This window comes from Folsomia candida, unplaced genomic scaffold (genome assembly GCF_002217175.1).
Source record: "Folsomia candida strain VU population unplaced genomic scaffold, ASM221717v1 Fcan01_Sc002, whole genome shotgun sequence".
Lineage (NCBI taxonomy): Eukaryota > Metazoa > Arthropoda > Collembola > Entomobryomorpha > Isotomidae > Folsomia > Folsomia candida.
This window is the reverse complement of record NW_019091194.1, coordinates 12,303,542-12,325,321: the sequence shown is the minus strand read 5'-3', so window position 1 is coordinate 12,325,321 and position 21,780 is coordinate 12,303,542. Positions and strand designations below refer to the sequence as shown.

Below are 21,780 nucleotides of genomic sequence, written 5' to 3'. Positions count from 1 at the left end.
AAAATCACTAACATCCGCCCATACATCTGGATCGTCCGTGTATTTCAGAATGGTGTGCTTGTCATTTCCAGAGTTTGTCGTATCACTGATATCAGCGTTGAGAATCTTAATGCTTGCTTCCGGTTCTTGAGAATAAGATAAGCAGACGAAATAAAACAAACAATTGGAATAAACTACTACGGCATTGAGAAATTGCATTTTGTGTTATTTGGGAACGCACAGTTTGACGAGTGTACGAAATATTTAATTCAATTGGCAGAAGGACCCACAAGCAAAATAACAATCACGACGAAATAGAATTCTTAGAATTTCGTCACTTGCAAACATAAAAAAAGGAAACAATTATGGTTGACATGCATTGCGATTTACCATATATTCAACAAATAGGCCATATATTGAAAATGTCATGTAATGTTACAAGTGTAATGTTAAATGTAATGTTACACGTTAGAAATATGCATCATCTATGGACGTTACTTATTATTCACCCGGAAATGACTGATATATGTAAATAGTAAATACATACATACATAATTATTATGGAATACACTTTATGCAATTTATAAACCTTTCATGTTACAAGTACTTATGTATTTTGTTCAAAAGCAGTCAATCTGTTCCCTTCCATAGTTTATCTGTTTTAAATTTAAATGAGTTGCCAATTTTTGTAATGGGGCTCAAAATAATTTCTTTTGGTTCTCTGCTAATATTGCAGCTTTCCGTCTTTTTTAATTCTTCTGTCCTGGCAAACACTGAGGGCAAGTATGTCCGAGCTTCTGTATCTGACGGAAAGCCAAACGGACAAAACGTCACATACGCTGATAATTTAGAATTTTGGTCCAATTTCCCCAAACTTGTAAACCACACGAGCATTATTCCAAAGACGCTGTGCCTCACTGGACCGTATGAATAAATACTTGATTAAAATGTACTCCTCAAAATACTAGAGCTAAATTTACTGCATTATTTAAGATGGCTGATCTACAAGAAACCTGACTTTCGAATAAATGATTTAAAATCTGTTCAATTCTTTTCGGGTGACAATAAGTGCTTTCAGCCAAAAAATGTAAGGCGTTCAAGTAGAGTGACGATGATAATAATTACATTTTTAATTAATTATTTATTTATGAAAATATTTTAAATGCTTGAAGGTGAGCGGTATTGGGTCAGCACAACCCATTGGAACCAATTTGGTGAAATTGAATAGCATCACCGTATACGAAGGACCTGATTTTAGCTCATTCGCCCAGCCTTTTGCTCCCACAGGGGAAGAAGCCATGAAGTTCAAGTGGAACTGGCTCCCATCCCTGAAATCCCTCATCACAGTGGGTCAATCCTCCTGGACACTTTTTACTTACAATGGGGAAAAATTATGCATCAAACCAAAGACACAATTCAAACATCCTGTTTGCTTCTTCCCTAACACCTATCCAGAATTTATAAGAACGACCGATTTACACAAATACAGATTTGAAGGCGTGTTCGCCAAGTGTGCGCCAGAAAATAAATTTGAAAAAACAGTTGAATTGACGAATTGCAGAGAATATGGACAGTCAAATGGTCTTGAAGACATTCCTGATATTGTTCCCACTCCTGTGGCTGCAGTGAAAGGTAGACCCAAATTTTACTAACGGCTACTAAGAACTGTACGAAGGATGAAGATAGTTCGATACTGGATGCGCAACCCTTGAACGAAGAAATGATTCGGAAATTCGCTTCATTGAGATTTTTTCATGATTTCAGCAATCCAATCCAGATGCTGTGGCCTGATCGACAAGAGGATATTTGGAAAACTGAGATTCTAGATATTATATTTCATATTGTTATATCATCAATCCCAGAGGAACTAGTTCCAAGGATTTACCTTCAAACTTTGCGAGAATTTGCCATGTACCATTTGGACCAAGCATGGAAAATCACAAAATCAAGTTTAATCCTAGATGACAAAGAAATTGCAAATGTTCTTGAACTTATTTCAACGTGTGCTGAAATGGTCGATCATAATACTCCTCAAATAGAACATGTATATACTATTACTTTAAAAATTAGTATTCTCAGTTAATCTCGTCATACATATTAGTACGTAACTTTTGTAGATGCTATTGAAACCGTTCATGGGAATGAGACATCCCGAACAACTAAATTTCTTCTTAAACCCAGACTTTGCTAGAAATCGTAAAGTGTAAGTATTAGATTTTATAGTACTCATAAGAATTATTAAAAAGTTAATGTAAGGTGTTTTTATTATTATCTTTCAGCGACCATGTCATTGACACCACATGGATGATTGCAAATTATGCATACTCCATGTGTCATCATTTACTTGAATCGAGTACCAATTTCTGGACTGATTATGTTAGAGTCGTTCAAGAAATGTATTTCACCCTTTTGAAAAATTCATGGTAAATTTGTTAGTAGTTATTTACATTAATATTTCAGATATATATGTGTGTATATATATTATTTATTTTTAGGAAATCCCCAACAATTTCGTCGCGATCATACACTGCAATGTACACACGCTATAATATACTCGTATGTTATAATAGCATAAACTTAAATTAATCTCTATTGATTATAGTTTCGGAGGACTAGGAGTCAAAACGCTTCACAAACGACTGGCATATGCCACCAGTATGGTTTTCTTACAAACACCAAGTCTGGTACCATTTGAAAGAGCGATAGCGAACACACAATAATAACTTATTCTGTCAGTTACTTATATTTACACACCATACAGAAAGAAAGATGTAAAAAATGACTAATTTGTTGTTGGAACTGCCGATTTTTCAAAATCTTTACACTCGGCCAAGAGGTGATCATTTCTTTTACATTCTGCTTCCAATTCCTTTAGGCATTTTTCATACGACACCTTCAAGTCCACCAGCTTTTGGAATTCGATATGCATTTTTTCCACTACATAATTTTAACAAATACATGACATTACTATTATAACCTAGTAAACCATAATAAAGCGACTAGAGTATTTTTTAAAATTTAAATACCTCCAAGTTTTTCAGTCTGTAACCTTTTCTCGACTTTGGAGCACGTTTCTTTCATTCCGTCATGCGTCTGCTGAAGTTGTCGACAAAAGTCTTCACGTCCCGAGGCACTCCCGCTGACTCTATATTTATAAGTATGTTAACCATTTACATTAAGAATGAACAAAGATGAATTATCATTTATTAAGTTGAACTTACACTTGGAATGAATCCACAATAGAATTAAGCAAAGACAGTTCTTTTTCTAAATGTAGATATACAAAGACAGTTTAGAATATTGGACATACAAAGCCAACCGATGATTTTAATATAAAGAATGCGTCACAGCTATTCATTATGGAAGTATATCTTGACAATATAATAGTCTGGAAACGAACGCATGGAAATTCATTTCCTCATTAGATTCATAAGTTGGAGCTTGTGGAACAGATTTTTAAACGGCAGTTGAAATAAATTGTATTTACTAACCTAAATATCTTTTGGTGTCCTCTAGTGAGTTATAGAGGCTGAAAAATTGCTTGGTGGATCGATGTGTTCCAGAAACTATTGAAAATTATTATAAGAAATTATTACTGCAATATTATATTTATACCGACTACAAGGTTTCATACCTTGATTATAAAGCTCTGAAAAGCGAAGGCGATATTCCCTTAATTCCTGTCGATTAGGAACCTGTTCTATTTGACGCTTTAAAGTGGCAACTTTTCTATTGATTGAAGCCAGCTCAATTCTCCCCTCTTCAATTCGTTCCTTGTATTTGTCCAACTGGGCCTGGAGGTCGGCTTTATTTGCATCCGTGACATCTGTATGAATGAAGGCGACAGAATAATTCATTTTTAAACGTTCAACCAAATTGCCTTCATATTTGACTTGAACAATGAGCTTTGATTTAAACGAACCATCATGCGTCGCCAATTCCAGTTGCAATCTTTCCAACTCTTCGTTACAAGACGTCTTAAATAATTTTTCGTCAGTCTTCAGTCTTTCATAAATAGCTAAATATTTCTTTATGAGTTTGGTCGTCGCATTGTCGAATACGGCAGAAGTTTTAGCTTCGAGGGTTGCAATTTGGTCATCATAATCCTGCGACGTTTTCTTCAAATCTTTCAACTCCTGTTCCAATTTCGAAACCTTTTCCTGGGTATCGTCACTCTGAATAACCAGTCCTTCAAGTCTTTCATCCAAATGTTGGTCATGCTTCAAAAGTGCGTCCACAAGATTATATCCCGCATCCTGAACTTGATGAGGAGATGTTGACGAGATCTTTGTGGATTTCGCATTGATGAATGATGGTTTTGGTTTTTTCTGCAACATATTTGTATTTAAAATTCATTCAGTTGGAAATTGTCGTGTCATGTCGTATTTGTTATATATTAATGGTATTTACTTACCTCAGGTGCCTTGGTCTCTAATTGTTTCTCCATTATTTATCTCGTTCAAAATATGAAATACAAAATGAGTCACATACTTTTCCGAAATAGGATGAAATATTTATGATGATCTGCGATAATAAATAAAACTTGTCTGAAATGCACTCTGATCTGACAGTCAGATTCTGACTGCTGACTAGTGCTGAGGCTGACTGCTCCAGCAGCTGAGGAGTTTTCGTGGCTTGTACAATCTCGTACTGTACAAATGCAGACGCGTTTCACATTTCATTTTTTCTATCATCATATCTTTTGTTGTTTGTTGCTTTTGATATATAATAAAATCGTATTTTTTAATCCTCAGTCATTCTCAGTTAAAGATTATACATGTTATGTCTCTTTATTAACACATAAAATCACTCTTTGCCATACACGTGGTATTACATACTTATGTAAGTGACAGCAAGCATTAAGGCGTACAAGTAGGTATAAAATTACCAGCTAAATACTATAAATTTCTGTGTAATTTGAGGTCTTAATTTTAGTGTGTGCAATTGCAAATGCACAACAGAAAACACTAATTCATAATTTCACATTCAGTATACATGCAAATGTGATCAATATAATTAATTAATACATCAGTCATCTTGTAAGACTCGCAAAAAATTGAATGACACTCAATAGTTGACAAAACAAACTACAATTCACATTAATACGCATTACTCAAAGTACTACTTATTTAAACACTAGTTCAATTGAAGCGTCGTGCCACCTTGTTCAGCTATACATAATATTACGTTTAGCATACTCACATTCTAATCTTTTTCATATATGTTTAGTTTAAACTTGAACTATTATTTTTAAAACAAAAAAATAATCAATCGGAATGTGATCTGCTTCTAACTGCTCTAAATACATAGTTTTATAGTAACAAAAATCTGGATTATTGCATTTCATCCTCAACAGGATCGTGAGTACCAAAATATTGACAAAACATGTCATGCACAAGACCGGCAGCCATCTGTAATATACAATATATGTTTATATTTTAAAAACATTTAATACTTAACAAATTTTGAAGTAATATACCGGAGCAGTTTTGGTCAGCTTGAAGTAGTTGCCACTTTGTTTTAATGTCATCAATTCTTCGCGAATTCGAAGCATCTGAAAAAAGTAACATGAATGTCAAGGTCTTGCTTCTCAACAAAAAATTCTGCTTTCAGTACCACTATTTGTTATAATACTTACATTGCGATTTGAAATCTTATTCTCAAGGAAGCGAATAACCGTCTCTTTAATGTATGGTCTTGAAGAGCGGCTAGAGTTTGGTGTTGCGGTTGAGGTGGGATCTTCGTCATCCGAACTGTTATCTGAATCTTCCATAATCTATAAAAAACAATCGTCGTTTTACGAACTAGATAATATAGTAATATCTACTAATCTTACAGGAAGTCCACTTTGATTTTGTAATCTAGGCATTCCAACAAAAGCTTGGCTTAGCCCTGGTGTTACTGGAGATCCGAACCCATTCATGACGCCACTAGTTGTGCCATCAACTGGATCGCAAGTCTTCTCTTGCTTAATTTCAGAAATTGGCTTTGACGTTTGCTGCGATTTTTTGATAGGAGGCATCGCTACGATTGATTGTCGTGTCCGCTTTGCTGGTTCTATCAATTTTTTAGCTCCATTTGCGTCCGTCTTGGGAATTTCTTCTTGTGACACAGTCTTACTTCCGTTATTGTCATCCTCCAATTTTCTTTTCCGTGTAGTTGGTCCGGAGCTACTAACAGAGAGTGAGTTGGACGATGATGGAGCTGTTTTAAGTATAGGTTGTGGCGTTTTAGGAGCTGCAATTAATACAACTTGCTTCACAGATCCATTTGAGTTTAAATCACGAGTTTGATCGGAAATCGTACGATTGGAATCGCTTCGTTTAGTAGTGGGTTTCCCCTTCCCCACTGGTGGCAGGGCTTTTACGCTCACTTTCTTTTGTGATTCAGAAACTCTTTGGATTTGAGGTGTAGTAATTGCAGTGATTGTGGTAATACTTGAAGCTATGTGACCACTATTAATCCCTGTAATCTTCACAATGGTAGAAGTTTCGTCAACCTTTTGAGGTTTTAAGGTTGGTGCAGCTTCTGTAGTACTTTTGGCAACCGTATCTGTATTATTCTGAATTGGAGGAGAAATAATTTTCTGCCCTGGTGCAGTGTTGGAATTGTCGCCGGGCACATTAGGAGTACAAACAGGTTTACGTTCCGATTTTGCAATGCTATCTGTCTGATTTTCTCCTTCAGTCAGTGTCGAAGATAGTTCCGCTGTATTATTGACATCAATTTCAGTACTGGCATGGGTTAAGTCTGGGGACTGAATTGTTGATGGTGCTGATGGGGGAATTGCCGTGCTGGACTGTACTTCATCCATAGGACCCTTTGAATTGTTTCCATTACTTTTTGCAGCAAGACTTGCCACATTATCACTTGTTGTAATTTCTTTCATGGGGGAAATCTTGGCCACCGCTTTCTGTGTTTTGACCTCTTTTACGACGGATCTGTTTATTGACATTGGATGGTCATCCAAATCTTTAGATGGTGGTGGCCTTCTAATTCGAGCTTGAGCTTTTTGTGGTAATAATTTTGGGCTCATCTCAGAAGTTTTTGTCGATAGTGATTCTGATATAGCTGATTTTGAGACTTTTCGCGGAGGTTCGGTGGTTTTTCCACCACCAGTATCCATCTTTTGTAATTTCATGACTGGCTTGACTTGAGCAGCAACCTCTGAAGATGGACCACTATGCAATAATTTTCGATTCGCTGCGACGGGTGAAGCAATCACGGGAGTTCGGTTACCCCGACCAGCAGTACCCTGTACATTTACATTTATAATTATCGTTATTTTCATAAGACAATAACCTACATCAGGATTAATGTTATACGTACCATCATCAAATTATCATCCAAGACCATATTTTCATACCACTTTGGAAGATTTCGCTTTCGCTGTGATCGTTGTCCAGAGTTAGCAGATGCTTGATCCATCATTATTTCCGAAGAGTTTTGTGGTGTTCCTGGTTCTAAACCTGATTGTTCAACATTTGCCTTATTAATTCCGTTTGGAACAGGGGCTGTTTGAGGATTCGAATTATGAGTCGGAGTCGTCACGTTAGTAATAACTGATGTGAGTTGCTGCTTCTGGGGCTGAGCTTTAGCAGTACTGGGGACGAACTGTGGTACAACGATATTCAATTTCAAAAAAATTCAATTTTGAGTTTTATAATATTGGAATTACCAGTGCGTGTTTAACTGGGCGTCCTCTTTTCTTCAATGGAAGTCCACGTTCTACTTGGCTTGGAGATGGCAAATTTGGATAAGAATCAGACATTTTTGGTTTCCTTCCTGCTTGACTAATTTTTCTTTTTCCTACTTGGTGAATGATAATAAAAATGACAAAATTAGCAAATACGTCCCACATTGATGGGACCAACAGGCAGAGCAACAAACATGTGCCCTTCAGTTAAACACACTTAACATTGTTGTTACGATAATTTACATACCTTTATTAATGATTTCACTCTTGGGTGTTTTGCTATTTTGGGCAGATTGATTGCAAACATGAGCATCAAGAGATACTTCATTTATAAATGTTTTTTGACAATTAGGACAGCTAAATCGTTGCTGCTTCTTGGGAGGAATACTACGTCTCGCCAAGGAATTTGGAATCAATGGAATCTCTCCTCCCCTGGAACCTAAAAGGGCAATAATAAATCACAATAAATCTTGTCATAATTATTGTTCAACATAAAGAAACTCAAGAAAATGAAGAACAAAAATAAATAAAATAAATAAACGAACCGTGATTTGCTAGCCCTACATTATTATCAGCTACAAGGGGTTTACTTTCAAGGTGAAGAACACGGTTAGATGGTTTAGAGGATTCATTCCCCACAACGGAATGGATACTTTGAAGGGCTACAATTTTGAATTTATTAAACAAATACGAAGGATAATTCCGGTTCGATATTATTAGAATATAAAAAACAACAGAACTTATTTGGAATCTTTTATGAAATAATGTTTAATACCGGTTAATGCAGCATTCAAAATTCTAGAATCTGTTTCGCCTTCCTCTTGACTTGTCCCCGCAACAGATGGACCTTGTAGTTTCGGAGTTGCTTCAGCTTGTACGGGAGTTAGTGGAACAAATTTTAGTGTTGATGAATCATCCGCGACCGTCTCTGCTGCCAAGGGCCCGATATCTATCTGCGGATCTGGCCTCAAAATTGGCTGTGATTTTCTCGCATACACAACGGGTGCAGGAGCAGTAGTAGGGGTTTCTAAAGGCAAATTGGACATGTCTTCGGCGAAATCTCAATTGGTGAAGTTGTTCAAACAGGACAAGGTTTGCAAAATGGTTTTCCCGAATTTGTTTTATACGATTCGACTCATGATCCTTCTTCGAGGGCAGGCACCATGCAGCAGATAACCTTTTTCCCACCCACCAGTCTAAAATTATAACAATTAGAAAACCTTAGACGTGCTTTTACGGATGCCGAAATACCCGGCTTCGCTCTTCTGATCCGATAAATTAAATTTCAGTTATACAGACCGCAATAACTCACTGTATTTGTTGCTTCCGATCTAACTAAAGTGATATTACTATATTTCGGCAATTCCCTATATAGATAAACACGTTGTTTCGTATTCCTCACACTTTCATCTCTTCCATCGTGCTTTTTGTGTTTAGTAGCGAATAGTATTCAATCCAAGGACAAATTGCATTGCCACACTACACTACATATACTACAACTCTCCATCACACACACAACAATAAATATACAAACTTTGCAGGTTCAGCTTAAATTGCGATAAAAACTAGGGTCAAGATTTCTTCCGGGTTTATGGCTCCTTACAAAGTGACAAAAAATTAAAATTTGATACTTACGAATGTTGTCGTCAGCAATTGCGCTGGTCAGTCAGCTCACGTTTGATGAATATATTGATTGCGGAGTGAAAGCAAGAAAGAAGTGGAGGAGAAGCAAAGAAAAAGGGTGAGCAAGCAGCAGCATACAATGAAATGGGTTTCAGATGGCGTTAAATTTCCTTCCTCGCCTGGTCCAAGATTTCATGCAATGAAAATGCTTCCTTCAACCCTTTACTTACTCCTGTATTCGAATTAACCTGGATTTTTGTATCATTTAAGATGTATGCATGCCTGAAAATACTAATGAGTCGAGTAGTAATCGGTAGGGCGTCAAATTGACCCCGTCAGATTTCCCCGCGACAGATTTCCCCGGTCATATTGACCCCGCGACAGATTGACCCCACGTCATATTGACCCCGCGACAGATTGACCCCACGTCATATTGACCCCGCGACAGATTGACCCCACGTCATATTGACCCCGCGACAGATTGACCCCACGTCATATTGACCCCGCGAAAGATTGACCCCACGTCATATTGACCCCGCGACAGATTGACCCCGCGACAGATTGACCCCGCGACAGATTGACCCCGCGACAGATTGACCCCGCGACAGATTGACCCCAGGCCATAGATACAGGCACTACTTAATGTATTTACACATAAATAGTTAATTTTATTTCCTATTTAAAATTTAAGTCTAAAATATGTATTCCACTCAAAAGTATACATACATAATGTAATATTTTAATTGTTAATATGCAAATTTCTTAATCTATTTTTATCCTCATTTTAAGCTAAAAAACCTACAATGCAGACTTCATATAGACCGAGTCATATTTGTTAGAATTTCTATTATTTGCCATCAAATCCCTTAACATCTTGAACTTTCAAAGCTGTGTGTGCTATTCAGAAGTGGTTTTTATCACCCATACCATATTTCAGATGGAAATAACAACTTTTAAAAACGGTATGGGTCAGCCTTCAGGGTCACTCTGGTTACATTTTGCTCACTTTTAACTTCATATTCTATAATGAGAAGCCATTAAGTATTACCTTGCCGATTTCATCTTTTTAAAGCAATTTCTAAAAATCGGTATGAGTCACCCCATAGGGTCGCTCCAGATAAAAATTTTACCAATTTCTTTTTATATTCTTCCAATGGTACCTATAAGCAACATCTCTACCAAATTTCAGTTTGATATGATGATTTTTGAAAAATCAGTACGGGTCCCTCAAGATAACAATTTTTCCAACTTGAATTTTTCCAACTTGAGTTTTAGCCAATAAGCCATTAGCAACCTCTGTACTAAATTTCAGCTCTCTACGATAATTTTGAAATTTTGGTGCATTATACCCCACCCACTCCGATGACCCCCGATGATTATTTGTGTATTAACTAATAGTTGCCGGGGGTCAATCTGTCGCGGGGTCAATATGACTTGGGGTCAATCTGTCGCGGGGTCAATCAGTCGCGGGGTCAATCTGTCGCGGGGTCAATATGACGTGGGGTCAATCTGTCGCGGGGTTAATATGACGTGGGGTCAATCTGTCGCGGGGTCAATATGACGTGGGGTCAATCTGTCGCGGGGTCAATATGACCGGGGAAATCTGTCGCGGGGAAATCTGACGGGGTCAATTTGACATGGATTCGTAGTAATCGGTTGGGCAAAGTGGACATTGTTCTTTACTTTAATCAATTTTGAAATTATATATCTTGTATAATACATATTATGCATTTCCTATAAATTTTAATAGGATTTGATATTCGAAATAAATATTGATAAATAACTTTAAAATGACTTTTTCCTAGTTTTTAAAACTTCAGTGTAATCCAATTATATGATACTTGTGACCCTTGCCATTTACTTAACTCTCAATAAGTGACATGTCACTAACTAAATATTTTGCCGAATGCATAAGTACTAGTATTGTGTCAAATCTGCAAGTTCATCCCTCTGTAGCAGGCTGAGGTTCACAATTTAAACGCGTCGGGGGGCGATGGGTCTTGATCCATTTTAATATTTGCGCCTGGGCAATTTGTTCGCTTTCTTTTTTTGGTCGCTTACAAATAGAAATAGTTTCCTTGTTGGTTATTTTCGCTAAAGTAATTGTTAGTTTACATTGTGACACTGTGCATATTAATACTTCAACATAACATGCCTGTTATCAGTAAACGTACCAATATTTTGTCGGGCCAAAGATGAAGTTGTTGGAACCGATGGAGGAGGTTCGTGTCGATTTGGGTGATCATTCTCTACGCACACCACGAACTGTAAAACAATTGAATGGCAATGCGACGTCATGAGAATAAAGAAAGAACTAACTCAAGTGCAATTTTTGATATGTTTAGTATATTACTTGAGGAATGAAGCAATTTGAGGTTTTCAAATTCGCTTTGTATTCTCCTTTTCTTGGTGAAATCCCTTCGAGCCCAATGGTCACACAACGGTCTTTGTTTGAAGTAGAAATTGGAGGAGGTTGAACAACTAAATTCAAGTCTTTCTGTAAATCTTGATGTCGGACAAATGTCCAGAACGTCTCCCAACGGAACTGTCGGTCGGCATATGATTCTACATATTTTCCAGAAGTCCAAAATCGAACCACAGATGCATCCAGGCCTGAATATAGTATTCAAGTTTTTATTTATTTTTTATAATTATTATTCTAAAATTAAATCAGTTTATGGTTGCGTCTGCGTGCCTACCGACTCGTTCCAACCAAGAAGTCAACAAATGGTAAATTATCTGGGCTTGATTTCTGTCCACTTTAAGATCTAAAAGTTTCATCCTCCTTCAATAAATAAATTTCATAAACACTTCGCATCAACATGACCATTATTAATTGTAAATATTGAGCTGAGCTACCTTGACCAACAAAATCTCATGGCTTCTTCCCACGTTGTCTGAATTAAAAAGAATACATATTGGTTTGGTTATAAATTATTATAACTCAATTACTGATAAAGTCTCAGCCATGTTAGGAGAAATTTCTCCAAACTGATAGTTTAAACTACCTGGGAATCGGCAATGTGGTACGACATATTGCCATCTTGTGATGCATTATCACTGAATTTTAATTTGACGAGGTAGTCCTTGGGTTCGTTGTTTTGAATATAATCTAATAAAATAAAATGTTATGTTGATTAGGATATATTTTAATCTTGTTCCATAATTTGGTTAGATATTCATAATTTCATAATTGAGCAATTATTGTCTTACTAAAGATGCTTGCAAAGCTGCAGGTACTTTCTCTATTGAACTGGCACAGTACATTTGTATCGGCCTTTGCGGAGATTGCGGTCATTTGCCAAACTGGAGATTTGTGTTTGTTGAACACGACATGGTCAAGAGGTTCCTTGAAAGGATGATAATTTAAATGCCAACAATTGTCAGAATACCATCCACCTGATAAGCGTGTGATACATAGGATATAGCAGTTAACATTACATAATAGTGGTAGTACAGTGGCTGGTTTGGTCCAAATGCTTGAAATCGAATGGGGGATTTGCTAGAAATTGAAATTATAAATATATTACTATAATTGAGATTATTTTTTGCAACAAATTTACCCGTTGCCTTCTGACCATAACCCTTCTGATCCAACACTATTCAAGCCAAGGCCAAAATATAAGCTGGTAGCATTCCATTCTATTTACATAGTACAATATTTAGATATGCTCGTCAGTAAAATCGTTGAGGTGATAATAAAGCTGTCTAAGGATAAGTAAATAAATAAAGTACCATCTAATGCTTTAGATACAGTTTTGTAATCTTGAACTGAAGAAATTTCGGCAAGCTCCAGACCGACTCCTTTGCAAATGTCCTCCCGATGTTCAGCATCCATTTTCTGAGGAATGTCTACGTAAATGAATCTCTCTGTTTCGCGTAAGGCTTTGAAACCGTAGTCGATCTTTGGTGGCACATGACAATTTTTAGTATCTAATTAAAATTGTTGCATCCATTATACAACCCGTAAATAACAATTCTTTTGGAAATGAAAATAAATCTTAAAGACCAAACAATTACGTGGAGCATCTTCATAACAAACAAAATAATTTGGGAGTTTGCAATTTGCAGCTTTCAACATTGGTAACATGGCGTCTCCGGCTTTCGAGCTTGCCCAGGGTTCCAAAACTAGCTCTATGCAAATTTCTAATCTCCTTTTAGTCGAGTCTGAAGGTTCTCCGGGGGCCCATGTGAAGTTAATTGACTTGTCATCATTTTTAAACATTTCCAGCGTCGTTTCCCATCTAAATTGACCATCTTCAACGGATCTTAGGTATCTGCCCGATGTCCAAATTCCTGTGCGGTATAGTCTTGCCCAGTTTACCATTTTCGGTACAAAAAACATGGCATTTTTTGGATTTTTTAGTTCTCCTATGAATGTCAAATCTAATAGCTTGGTTTTTCTTGCACTGCAAAATTGCATTGCTTGTAACCAGGTTTTCTGCAAATTAGAACCTACAAAGTTTCACAAATCGGACAATGTACAGTTTACAAACATACTTGGGTCTTGCTCAGGAAGTAACGTCGGACCGCCGTCTCTCCAAAATACATAACATCCTCGACAGGTTTTCTCACATCTATGAAACAACAATCTCATTATTTACATCTTAATTAATTTACACTTCATTGTTGTACACATTACTTTCTGCACTGTTCATGAAACACGAGGAGTCTTTTTGAAATTGACACAGGACGTGACCTTGCTGAGTTGAACAATCTCGATCATCCATTACCTTGTATGAAAATCACACTGATTATGAATACCAGTGGGTGGATGGAAACCGCAAATTAATTAATTACCAGGTTGTTCTTGTCGAATAGCAAAACAACACAATCTTCATTTCCCTATTAACAAAATGCACGAGGTGTAATGCATATGTGCACATATATGTACGTATGCAGCTATGTACTTATAAATTATACTTAATGTGCACATTACTTAAATTAAATAGCCAAAAATTGCAGTAACAGTAATTGTACCTTGTTATCAGGCTGAGTAAGATTAAAGGCATTAAACACAATCGGGGTCCCACTTTCTTCATAAAATTCTCCTTCTAGGTCTTTATCGGATATTCCTAGCGTTGGGGGCTATTTAGAGCTACTTATAAAGCAAGAGAAAGTACACATAAAATTCATATAATTTTACCAAGATGCCAAATTCGATTTTGATATCCGTTTGCTATAAATGATAATAGAGTAAAGTAAGTAATCTGAAAGTAAAATATCTGCAAGTAAATAAGAATGTAATGACTATATTGATCAGACATACACTTTAGGAAAGCTCCAATCTGCGAAATGTCGGCAATACTTTCAACTTCAGCCAGTTGATAATCCCATTTTTCGCACAAATCCTTTGCCGTTTCCCGTACCCCCAGAACATTGCTTGTATCATAGACAAATTTGGAGTGTAGTCCAATGTACTTCATTGGCCCATTTTCCTTGCAACTCTCATCAACTGAACAAACGAAATGTGTTGTTAAATATTTAAATGTTATTCGAAGTCGTATTATTCTTCTGTATCAATAGAAAAGCTAACTAACTTTGAATATCTTCATAACACAGAAAATAGAATGGAAGGTGACAATTGGACACTCGAAATTGTGGAGTAAATCCACCATTTTCTGATGGTGATGAAGGAAGCAAAAAGTCCAAGCATCGTTCCAGCCCTTTGCCACCTTGGTCTGCGGGTTCGCCAGGCAGCCACTCCCATCGAATGACTTTATTACCTTGGAGTTCAAATTTGTTCAAGTTAGACTGCCATGTAAATGACCTGTCGCTCGTTCCGTTTTCAAATTTTCCTGACGTCCAAAACCCAACTTGGGAAGTTAACCCTGAATAATTATTCAAAAATTATTATGCACTGCATCGTGCACTTATTTATTACGATCAAGTTGATTTTGCGTATTTCAATTGAATTGATTACGCAGAATAGTCATCAATTGATGACTATTGAATATTGAATATGTACCTTTGATTCTTCGCTGCCAAGCAAGGGACATGAAAATTCCTTGATTATTTGCTTCATTTAACTCCAAGTCCAATAACTGCTTGCCACCGTCTTCGCAATACCGCTTGGCATCTTTCCAAACTCTCTGCATGTGGGAAACAAAATATCGGCGACTTCCTGCGTCTCCTATCATGGTCAATCCTTCCGGCTCCATTGAAGCATCTGAAATTAGTTATATTTTAAAATCAAAACATGTTTTTTTGGTATAAAAGGTTTTTGTATCTTGAAATATTTAGTGTATGTACGCTCAACACTGTCTTCGTATCCAAAGCTGTCAATCTTGCGCTGGCATATAAGATTAGCGTTCATATTTTCACAAGGCACGTCCTTCATGGAAACTTCATCCTGTACAATGCCGATGATGACACAATTTTGTTTTCCCTTTAATGTTAAACGACATGAAATGGTCAAAAATACAAACATGCATACATACGTAAATACGTAGTATTCACATCTAAATAAATATATATGAAATTCACACTTGCGCGTTATCTGGCTCCCCGATAGCAAATCGTTGATATTCGATTTTGGTTTCACCATCACCTTCCAGGAAAATTCCTTCCTCGAGGTTGTCATTTAGTCCAAGCCCAACGACCACCTTAGGGTTTACTACAACAATGTATCGTATTTATTGCGAAAAAATTAGTTCGTATTTGAATTTTAACTTGTGATTGATACATAAATACGTACCCATTAAGAAATTTACGATTGTTTGAAAATCTGCTTCGTTCCGAACTTCTGGAATGGTAAGCTTGTAGTGGTCACATTTACTATTAATTAATTAAATTTTACAATTAATATTTATAGAATAATTATTAATTAATAATATTACTTACTATTTTAATTCTTTGTAACTCCTCAAAGTAAAATTTTGCTGGTCCCATAAATACTTGGATGTATAACTGAGACGCCGCAAAGGAATATTATTTTCTTCGTTCATGGCCACAAACAGCTTTTCATACTTTTCTCCAAACTCGGTCATCTTTTTACCAAGTTGTTCTATGTAAGCAGTGAGGAAATCAATTGTTTTGATTCTACCTTACACATATTTAGTTAGATTGAATATCATTTATTACTATTGAATTTGTCCTCCATCTTAGCGTCTAAAGATTTTACTTCCTCGTCAAACCCCTCTCGGACCTGCCTTATCTCGTCAACGCCATTTCGAAAGTCTATCTCTTGCAAATCAGAGTCTGATGACAAGTCGCTTGATGATCCTCTAGGGAACCGGTGGAAGTGATGGGACGATTTTTCTATTCCTAACACATTATCCGTCACGTATGAAACGCATATAAATAGGAACGTTTTATGTAATTTCATTTTGAGTCAAGTGCGATTTATGTAAAGTACACATATAGAAACATTATTTATGTCCGCAAAGTTAATGTGTGTAAAATGTTGAAGTTTACAAATCGTATTTATCAATAATGGGCAGGACTGTTTGGACAAGGAAATGCAATTGTTTTGACTTTTCGTATAAATACAAGAGCCAAGAAATATTAATACATGTAACTATTTATTTAAATATTTTATGTAAAAGGGTTATCAGTATTCCATAAAATTCATACAATGATGTCTTTGTGATAATTTTAGGTTTATGTGTGACTTATAATAAATACGACGAAATCGAACGTCTTTATATTCCCAATTCAATGATCTTATTTAAATCCTACTTAAAGTGGTCGCACGACTTGACGATCCTCAATATCATTCAAAATGTACGAGGAAATTGCTGCGGCTCTGAAATTATTGATTGCTAATCTCAAGTCAAGGTCTCCATAAATTAATCCAGCTCTGAGCAAGTTATTATTCGTTTCATCGAACCTACATAAATATTTAGACACCCAATCAATTTTCACACAAATATTTATATTTTATCAAGTTTAGCAAATTTAGCAAGAATTCTTAATCATCTGCAACGTGTGTGATCTTACCAAATGTCTTTAACTTTAAACAAGATCTCGGTGAGAAATAGATTGTAATACTCTGCTGCCCAAACTAAAGGGTCTTGGTCCATAGATGCTGCCGTGGGATAGCATGACCCCAGCGTGAAACTGAAGACGTGCCTGTGAAAAAAATTGTAATCAAGTTAAAAATTAATTTAAATGTACGATAAAACAACGCATTGTAATCACAAAAACGACATACCACAAAATATCGATACTAAGATCCAGGTGTTCAGCAGCTTCTTCTGGTGGTATCGAAATTTCAAACTTATGATCCACCGTCATGAGATATTTGAGCTTTGAGATATTTATAAATAAGATGTGAATTTTGTCAAATAAAAAATTTGCAATAATATGAATATTTACTCTGAATCCTATCGTTGCAAAGTTGTAGGGTTCAAGTGACTCTAAACAACCATCTAGCACTCCGAGAATTATTTCCCAATTTTTTGTGTGGTTCGAATTGTCTGGTCCGTCATAAGAGTTTTGATACAAAATGTTTATTTCACGCGCAATGTGGAGCATTTCATGAGGAACAAAGTGATGGTCTACGGCCGTCTTGAAAATTTCAAAAATTGTGTCAATAAAATCTCGCTTCCACACAATGCTGTGCTTGACTTTAATTTTGGTCCGCCCGTTTTTTATATTATTTTTCAAGATGAACATCATCAAATCCAAAGTTTGTGGCAACTCAAGAAGAGCAGAATGGTTCAGTTTTATGGGGTCAATATTTTTAATTGGTTCTGGGGGGCAACTTTTCTTTGAACTTCCACTGTGATTAGTTAATGGCAGATTGTTGACAACCAGCGATTTTCGAAGGCCTAAATTATGAATTATTTAAAAACAAACTTATATATTTTTACTATATCGCAAAAATGTAGAAAGTGTGTGTATCACCTTCGTCTTCATTTGCAATTCGCTTGAGTCTCGCCTGAAAGTCCAACTTTGAAATGACGAGTTTCGAGTCCATACAAATATAAAATTTGGGAATCTCACAGTTGGATGCTTGCAGTACAGGGGTACTTCCTTCTGATGGATAGGAGATATCTACACACCCCATTTCATAACCTCCACCTCGATCATTGGGTTCAGTGGGGGCCCAGTCGTAGGGAATTTTAAGTGGATTGTGGTACAGATCATAACTTGTTTCTAAAACATCCCAGTACACGATTCCATTGAAGCCCCCAGTGGCGTCGCGTTCTAACTTTCCAGAAGTCCAAAATTGAGTCTCCTCGTCGAGGTCTAGGTAAAACTAAGTCAAAATTAGTATCTAAAATCCATATATACTTTAGATATATAAGTGCATATTTGAACTATGTATACCAAAAGAGAGAAGGTGCGATTTTATATTTTCTGTAACATCCTTAGTGGTGTCAGAGTCGTTGAAATATAAAGGCACTTTCTTTGCTTGAATACACGATAAAATTGCGTGCTGAAATGGTTTCTAATGAATAAATAAAACAAATTATAATTGGTCAAGCTAAATTCAATCAGCAATGCAGAAACGTCCATAAAATTCATGCCTGGACCGTGCTGACAAACAGATTGGGACTCTCTCCGAGCGGTATCAAATCCTCTCTTCCGCCAATGACATGCTCTATAATGATTAATTGTAAAGACATGATACATACATGCATACACAGGCAGCTATGTGATATGTATATACCAATGCAATTTTCGGCCAAGAAGGTCACTTCAATTTACAAACATTAGGTAAATCAGTATAAATATACCTGCTGAATGCTGAAAACTTTGAATGTCACAATACGACCCTTCCGGATATTGACAAAGAAAGTTGGCTCCGACGTTGCACATTTCGTCAAACATTCTGAGCTCTCCATGTGCCCTGCGCAGCAATACACAGTCGGATAATTCCTAAAAATTTGCATCCATTAAATATTATGTAAATTATGCATATTTATGTGAACGTATATGTTTATGCACATCATCAGGATCTCCAATGCCGAAGACTTGAAATTTTGAGATTCGGCCATTCGAATCTTTCCAAATTCCGTCTTGGTCAAGATCGTTCATTCCAATCCAGTATGACTGCCCCTCTTGTCAAAATAAAATCAGTAAGTCATGTTATTAATAATGTGCGCATTTATTTATGCAAAGTTTTCATGCACCATGCAAGGATATTAATAATAAATATAATGGAACAAACCTTGAATAAAAGACTTTAAAGACATGAAATCAACCATACTGTTGACTTCGGCTATATCTAATCCGTTCTCTTGACAAATTGATACTGCTTCAAGATATGACACGGCCTGACTAACGGAGCTCGAGTACTCGACATACTTTGAAATAGCTGATAATCTATTAAATATTCCGGCTCCATCCCAAGAAACCCCCACTTCACACGATTCTTGAGCTATAATTAGAGTGTCTTATATTAATGACGTAGATTAAAATAATCTTCCTTAAATTTTAACAAGTCACCTTTTGCAAAATTTACAACACACCAATAAATAATAATTGTCTTCACAAAACGAAACATTTTCTTACACACTGCATAAAGTAGAAGTCATTACAATAAACTCCTGGTACCCGAATCAAATTAAGTAATTGGCAGATTGAGGGCAGCAACATTTTTCCTGAGAACTCAACCCGGAAGTTGGTCTTCTAAACAAAATTTGTATCAACATTTCGAACTGCCAAATTCACAAATTTTCTACGCACAGTTGAATAGCGTTGGTTTACCTGGCGTACACATATGTAGTTGTCGAGATTTGTTTTCAAAATCTCTTTTGAAAACACTTAAATTAGTATTTATTTAGTCGTTCAGTAGTAGACATGAATTTGCAAATTATTATTTTTACCTTCATCGGAGTACTAGCTGTATCTCTATCCGTAGCTGGGGTTGATGTTGGTACAGTAGCATAAGATTGACCAATACATATGATTTTATCGCAAAACTAGTAATTTAAATATAAAATGGTTTTTCAACAGCGTCCCTCCAGGCGCACACCATTAAATACAATGACCCCTTTGTTGATGAACATCAAGTGGTTTGTGATGCCCTGAAAACACCTGAGGAAACAGAACATGAAAAGTTTTACAAGCTGGTACTAAGAAAAATGAACTTAATAAAATAAATTAAACTAACTTCATTTTTTACAAGTCAAACTCCAGCGGTGGGTCCTTAGGGTACGACGACATGCTTAAACTCACCGTCTGGAATATGAAGCGTGGGTTTAAGTATAGAAGTCTCGAATACCAACTGAACTTTCCCCAACGTAAGGGCAAAATATTTAAGTTTACCAAGTTTACAACGTAATTTAATTTTGTTCTTATAGTTTATGAATGAGATATGCTGCAAAGTATGTATGTATGTAGATGCGTGTTTAATATGTCAGTGATTTGAATGCAGAGATATTAAAATTTCTGGTCTATGTAGTTCTTGGCTAAATGTGACTTTCTGGAAAATTTGCCATCCAGTCAATGCTACCGAAAGATCTGATTTTATTTTTATTCTCAGTTAGTTGGCGTAAGCAGATTCTGGACGACATTTTTGACATCTTCAAGCTTGCATGTCACAATGCCTACGTTCCGGCAGAATTTCTGAATATTATTTACGAAATGGTTATGATTTATTACAACAACATTTTCCCCATCATTAAGGAGCCTGAACCTTCTCGTTGGAACTCCACGTCAGATATTCTTGAGCGTTGTAAAAGTTTAATGCATCAGTTACCCCTTCATGACATTGCTGGAACGGTAAAGTAAAAACTAACACCGAGAAGTAATAATTTTGAAAAAATACAATAATATCTTGGTATCGTAGATTGATTTTGTCGCCATTGGTGGGCGTGAGGTTCATCTAAATCCTCCAGCCGAAATGGCCGACTCTATTCCGAATCTTGATGTTTTTATTGAAACGTTGTGGTGGGCCTTCTCATTTTCATACGGTGCCTGTTACTACCCTGCCGGTTATCGTTCCGTTTGGGCTCCCAAGTACAAAAAGTTATTTTACGAGGACTTCATACATCCACTGATTGGACGCTGGTAATTCGTCATCCCTTCGTATCATTGCTTAATTCCAATTAAAATTATAATGCACTTGTAACAGATATAACCATATCCTGTTTTTGGTCCTTCAGGGTCAATTCGAATGCCAATTATGGTGTCATGATTGGAAACTTTGACGTGGAAAGCATAATGCAAAATGTTCGAAGTTGCACCCACGCAGCTTACGCCATGTATTCAATCCACGACAGGGAACTGGTCCGCCCACTCCGGTCACCTGATGGGGTCAATTACAAAACTGGGGACACCATCCTCGATCATGACGGCGACGAATTGAATAGCATCGACTAAACCGAATTAAAGGAACGCCATGCATTACATTTCAACTTGCATTTCAACTAAATAAAATGAATACAAGCATGACATCTCTGTTGCTGCATATTGTTTTTGATACACAGTTTCTGCTTTAAGATTTTATGTAAGTTCTGATAAAAACAAAGACAAATATAATAACCAATTTATTACAATTAAAGAAAACTCTGAAAATAAACTTTTGC

At 36.4% G+C, this 21,780-nt stretch overlaps 5 protein-coding genes across 8 annotated transcripts; 1 reads left to right on the top strand and 4 right to left on the bottom strand.

Annotated features, from left to right (window-relative positions):
• Window positions 1-2,350: 2,350 nt before the first annotated feature.
• LOC110843976 (coiled-coil domain-containing protein 93) lies at window positions 2,351-4,592 on the bottom strand. The gene is made up of 7 exons (XM_022090051.2): window positions 4,394-4,592; window positions 3,902-4,307; window positions 3,614-3,805; window positions 3,471-3,545; window positions 3,201-3,246; window positions 3,006-3,124; window positions 2,351-2,916 (listed from the first exon to the last, which is right to left on the bottom strand). Exons 1-7 carry the CDS (start codon window positions 4,424-4,426, stop codon window positions 2,762-2,764), a joined length of 1,026 nt encoding a protein of 341 aa, XP_021945743.1. The 5' UTR covers window positions 4,427-4,592; the 3' UTR covers window positions 2,351-2,761.
• A 144-nt stretch (window positions 4,593-4,736) lies between these two features.
• LOC110844390 lies at window positions 4,737-9,450 on the bottom strand. Of its 4 annotated transcripts, none has more exons than XM_022090578.2 (10): window positions 9,311-9,450; window positions 8,451-8,871; window positions 8,221-8,337; window positions 7,923-8,114; window positions 7,658-7,791; window positions 7,309-7,593; window positions 5,816-7,234; window positions 5,618-5,755; window positions 5,459-5,533; window positions 4,737-5,390 (listed from the first exon to the last, which is right to left on the bottom strand). In XM_022090578.2, the coding sequence occupies exons 2-10, from the start codon at window positions 8,719-8,721 to the stop codon at window positions 5,313-5,315; spliced, it is 2,709 nt and encodes a 902-aa protein (XP_021946270.1). In that variant the 5' UTR covers window positions 8,722-8,871; window positions 9,311-9,450; the 3' UTR covers window positions 4,737-5,312. The 4 variants fall into 4 exon arrangements, with proteins under 4 accessions (XP_021946270.1, XP_021946272.1, XP_035703643.1 ...); XM_022090580.2 differs by having other exon boundaries at window positions 7,658-7,788; XM_035847750.1 differs by lacking the exon at window positions 9,311-9,450 and adding an exon at window positions 8,988-9,290.
• Window positions 9,451-10,957: 1,507 nt separating this feature from the next.
• On the bottom strand, window positions 10,958-14,028 carry LOC110845174. Its single transcript, XM_035847645.1, has 13 exons — window positions 13,919-14,028; window positions 13,799-13,875; window positions 13,319-13,753; window positions 13,034-13,231; window positions 12,862-12,940; window positions 12,740-12,800; window positions 12,512-12,647; window positions 12,307-12,410; window positions 12,158-12,195; window positions 11,998-12,083; window positions 11,652-11,911; window positions 11,473-11,563; window positions 10,958-11,392 (listed from the first exon to the last, which is right to left on the bottom strand). The coding sequence occupies exons 1-13, from the start codon at window positions 14,026-14,028 to the stop codon at window positions 11,241-11,243; spliced, it is 1,827 nt and encodes a 608-aa protein (XP_035703538.1). The 3' UTR covers window positions 10,958-11,240.
• A 2,824-nt stretch (window positions 14,029-16,852) lies between these two features.
• On the bottom strand, window positions 16,853-19,846 carry LOC118434350. Its single transcript, XM_035847644.1, has 11 exons — window positions 19,789-19,846; window positions 19,419-19,628; window positions 19,196-19,308; window positions 18,985-19,126; window positions 18,775-18,848; window positions 18,575-18,695; window positions 18,149-18,493; window positions 17,618-18,072; window positions 17,454-17,548; window positions 17,240-17,371; window positions 16,853-17,129 (listed from the first exon to the last, which is right to left on the bottom strand). The coding sequence occupies exons 1-11, from the start codon at window positions 19,844-19,846 to the stop codon at window positions 16,979-16,981; spliced, it is 1,896 nt and encodes a 631-aa protein (XP_035703537.1). The 3' UTR covers window positions 16,853-16,978.
• A 204-nt stretch (window positions 19,847-20,050) lies between these two features.
• On the top strand, window positions 20,051-21,646 carry LOC110845076. The gene is made up of 6 exons (XM_022091434.2): window positions 20,051-20,126; window positions 20,207-20,322; window positions 20,379-20,493; window positions 20,736-20,974; window positions 21,042-21,262; window positions 21,358-21,646. The coding sequence occupies exons 1-6, from the start codon at window positions 20,051-20,053 to the stop codon at window positions 21,572-21,574; spliced, it is 984 nt and encodes a 327-aa protein (XP_021947126.2). The 3' UTR covers window positions 21,575-21,646.
• The last annotated feature ends 134 nt before the right edge of the window (window positions 21,647-21,780 follow it).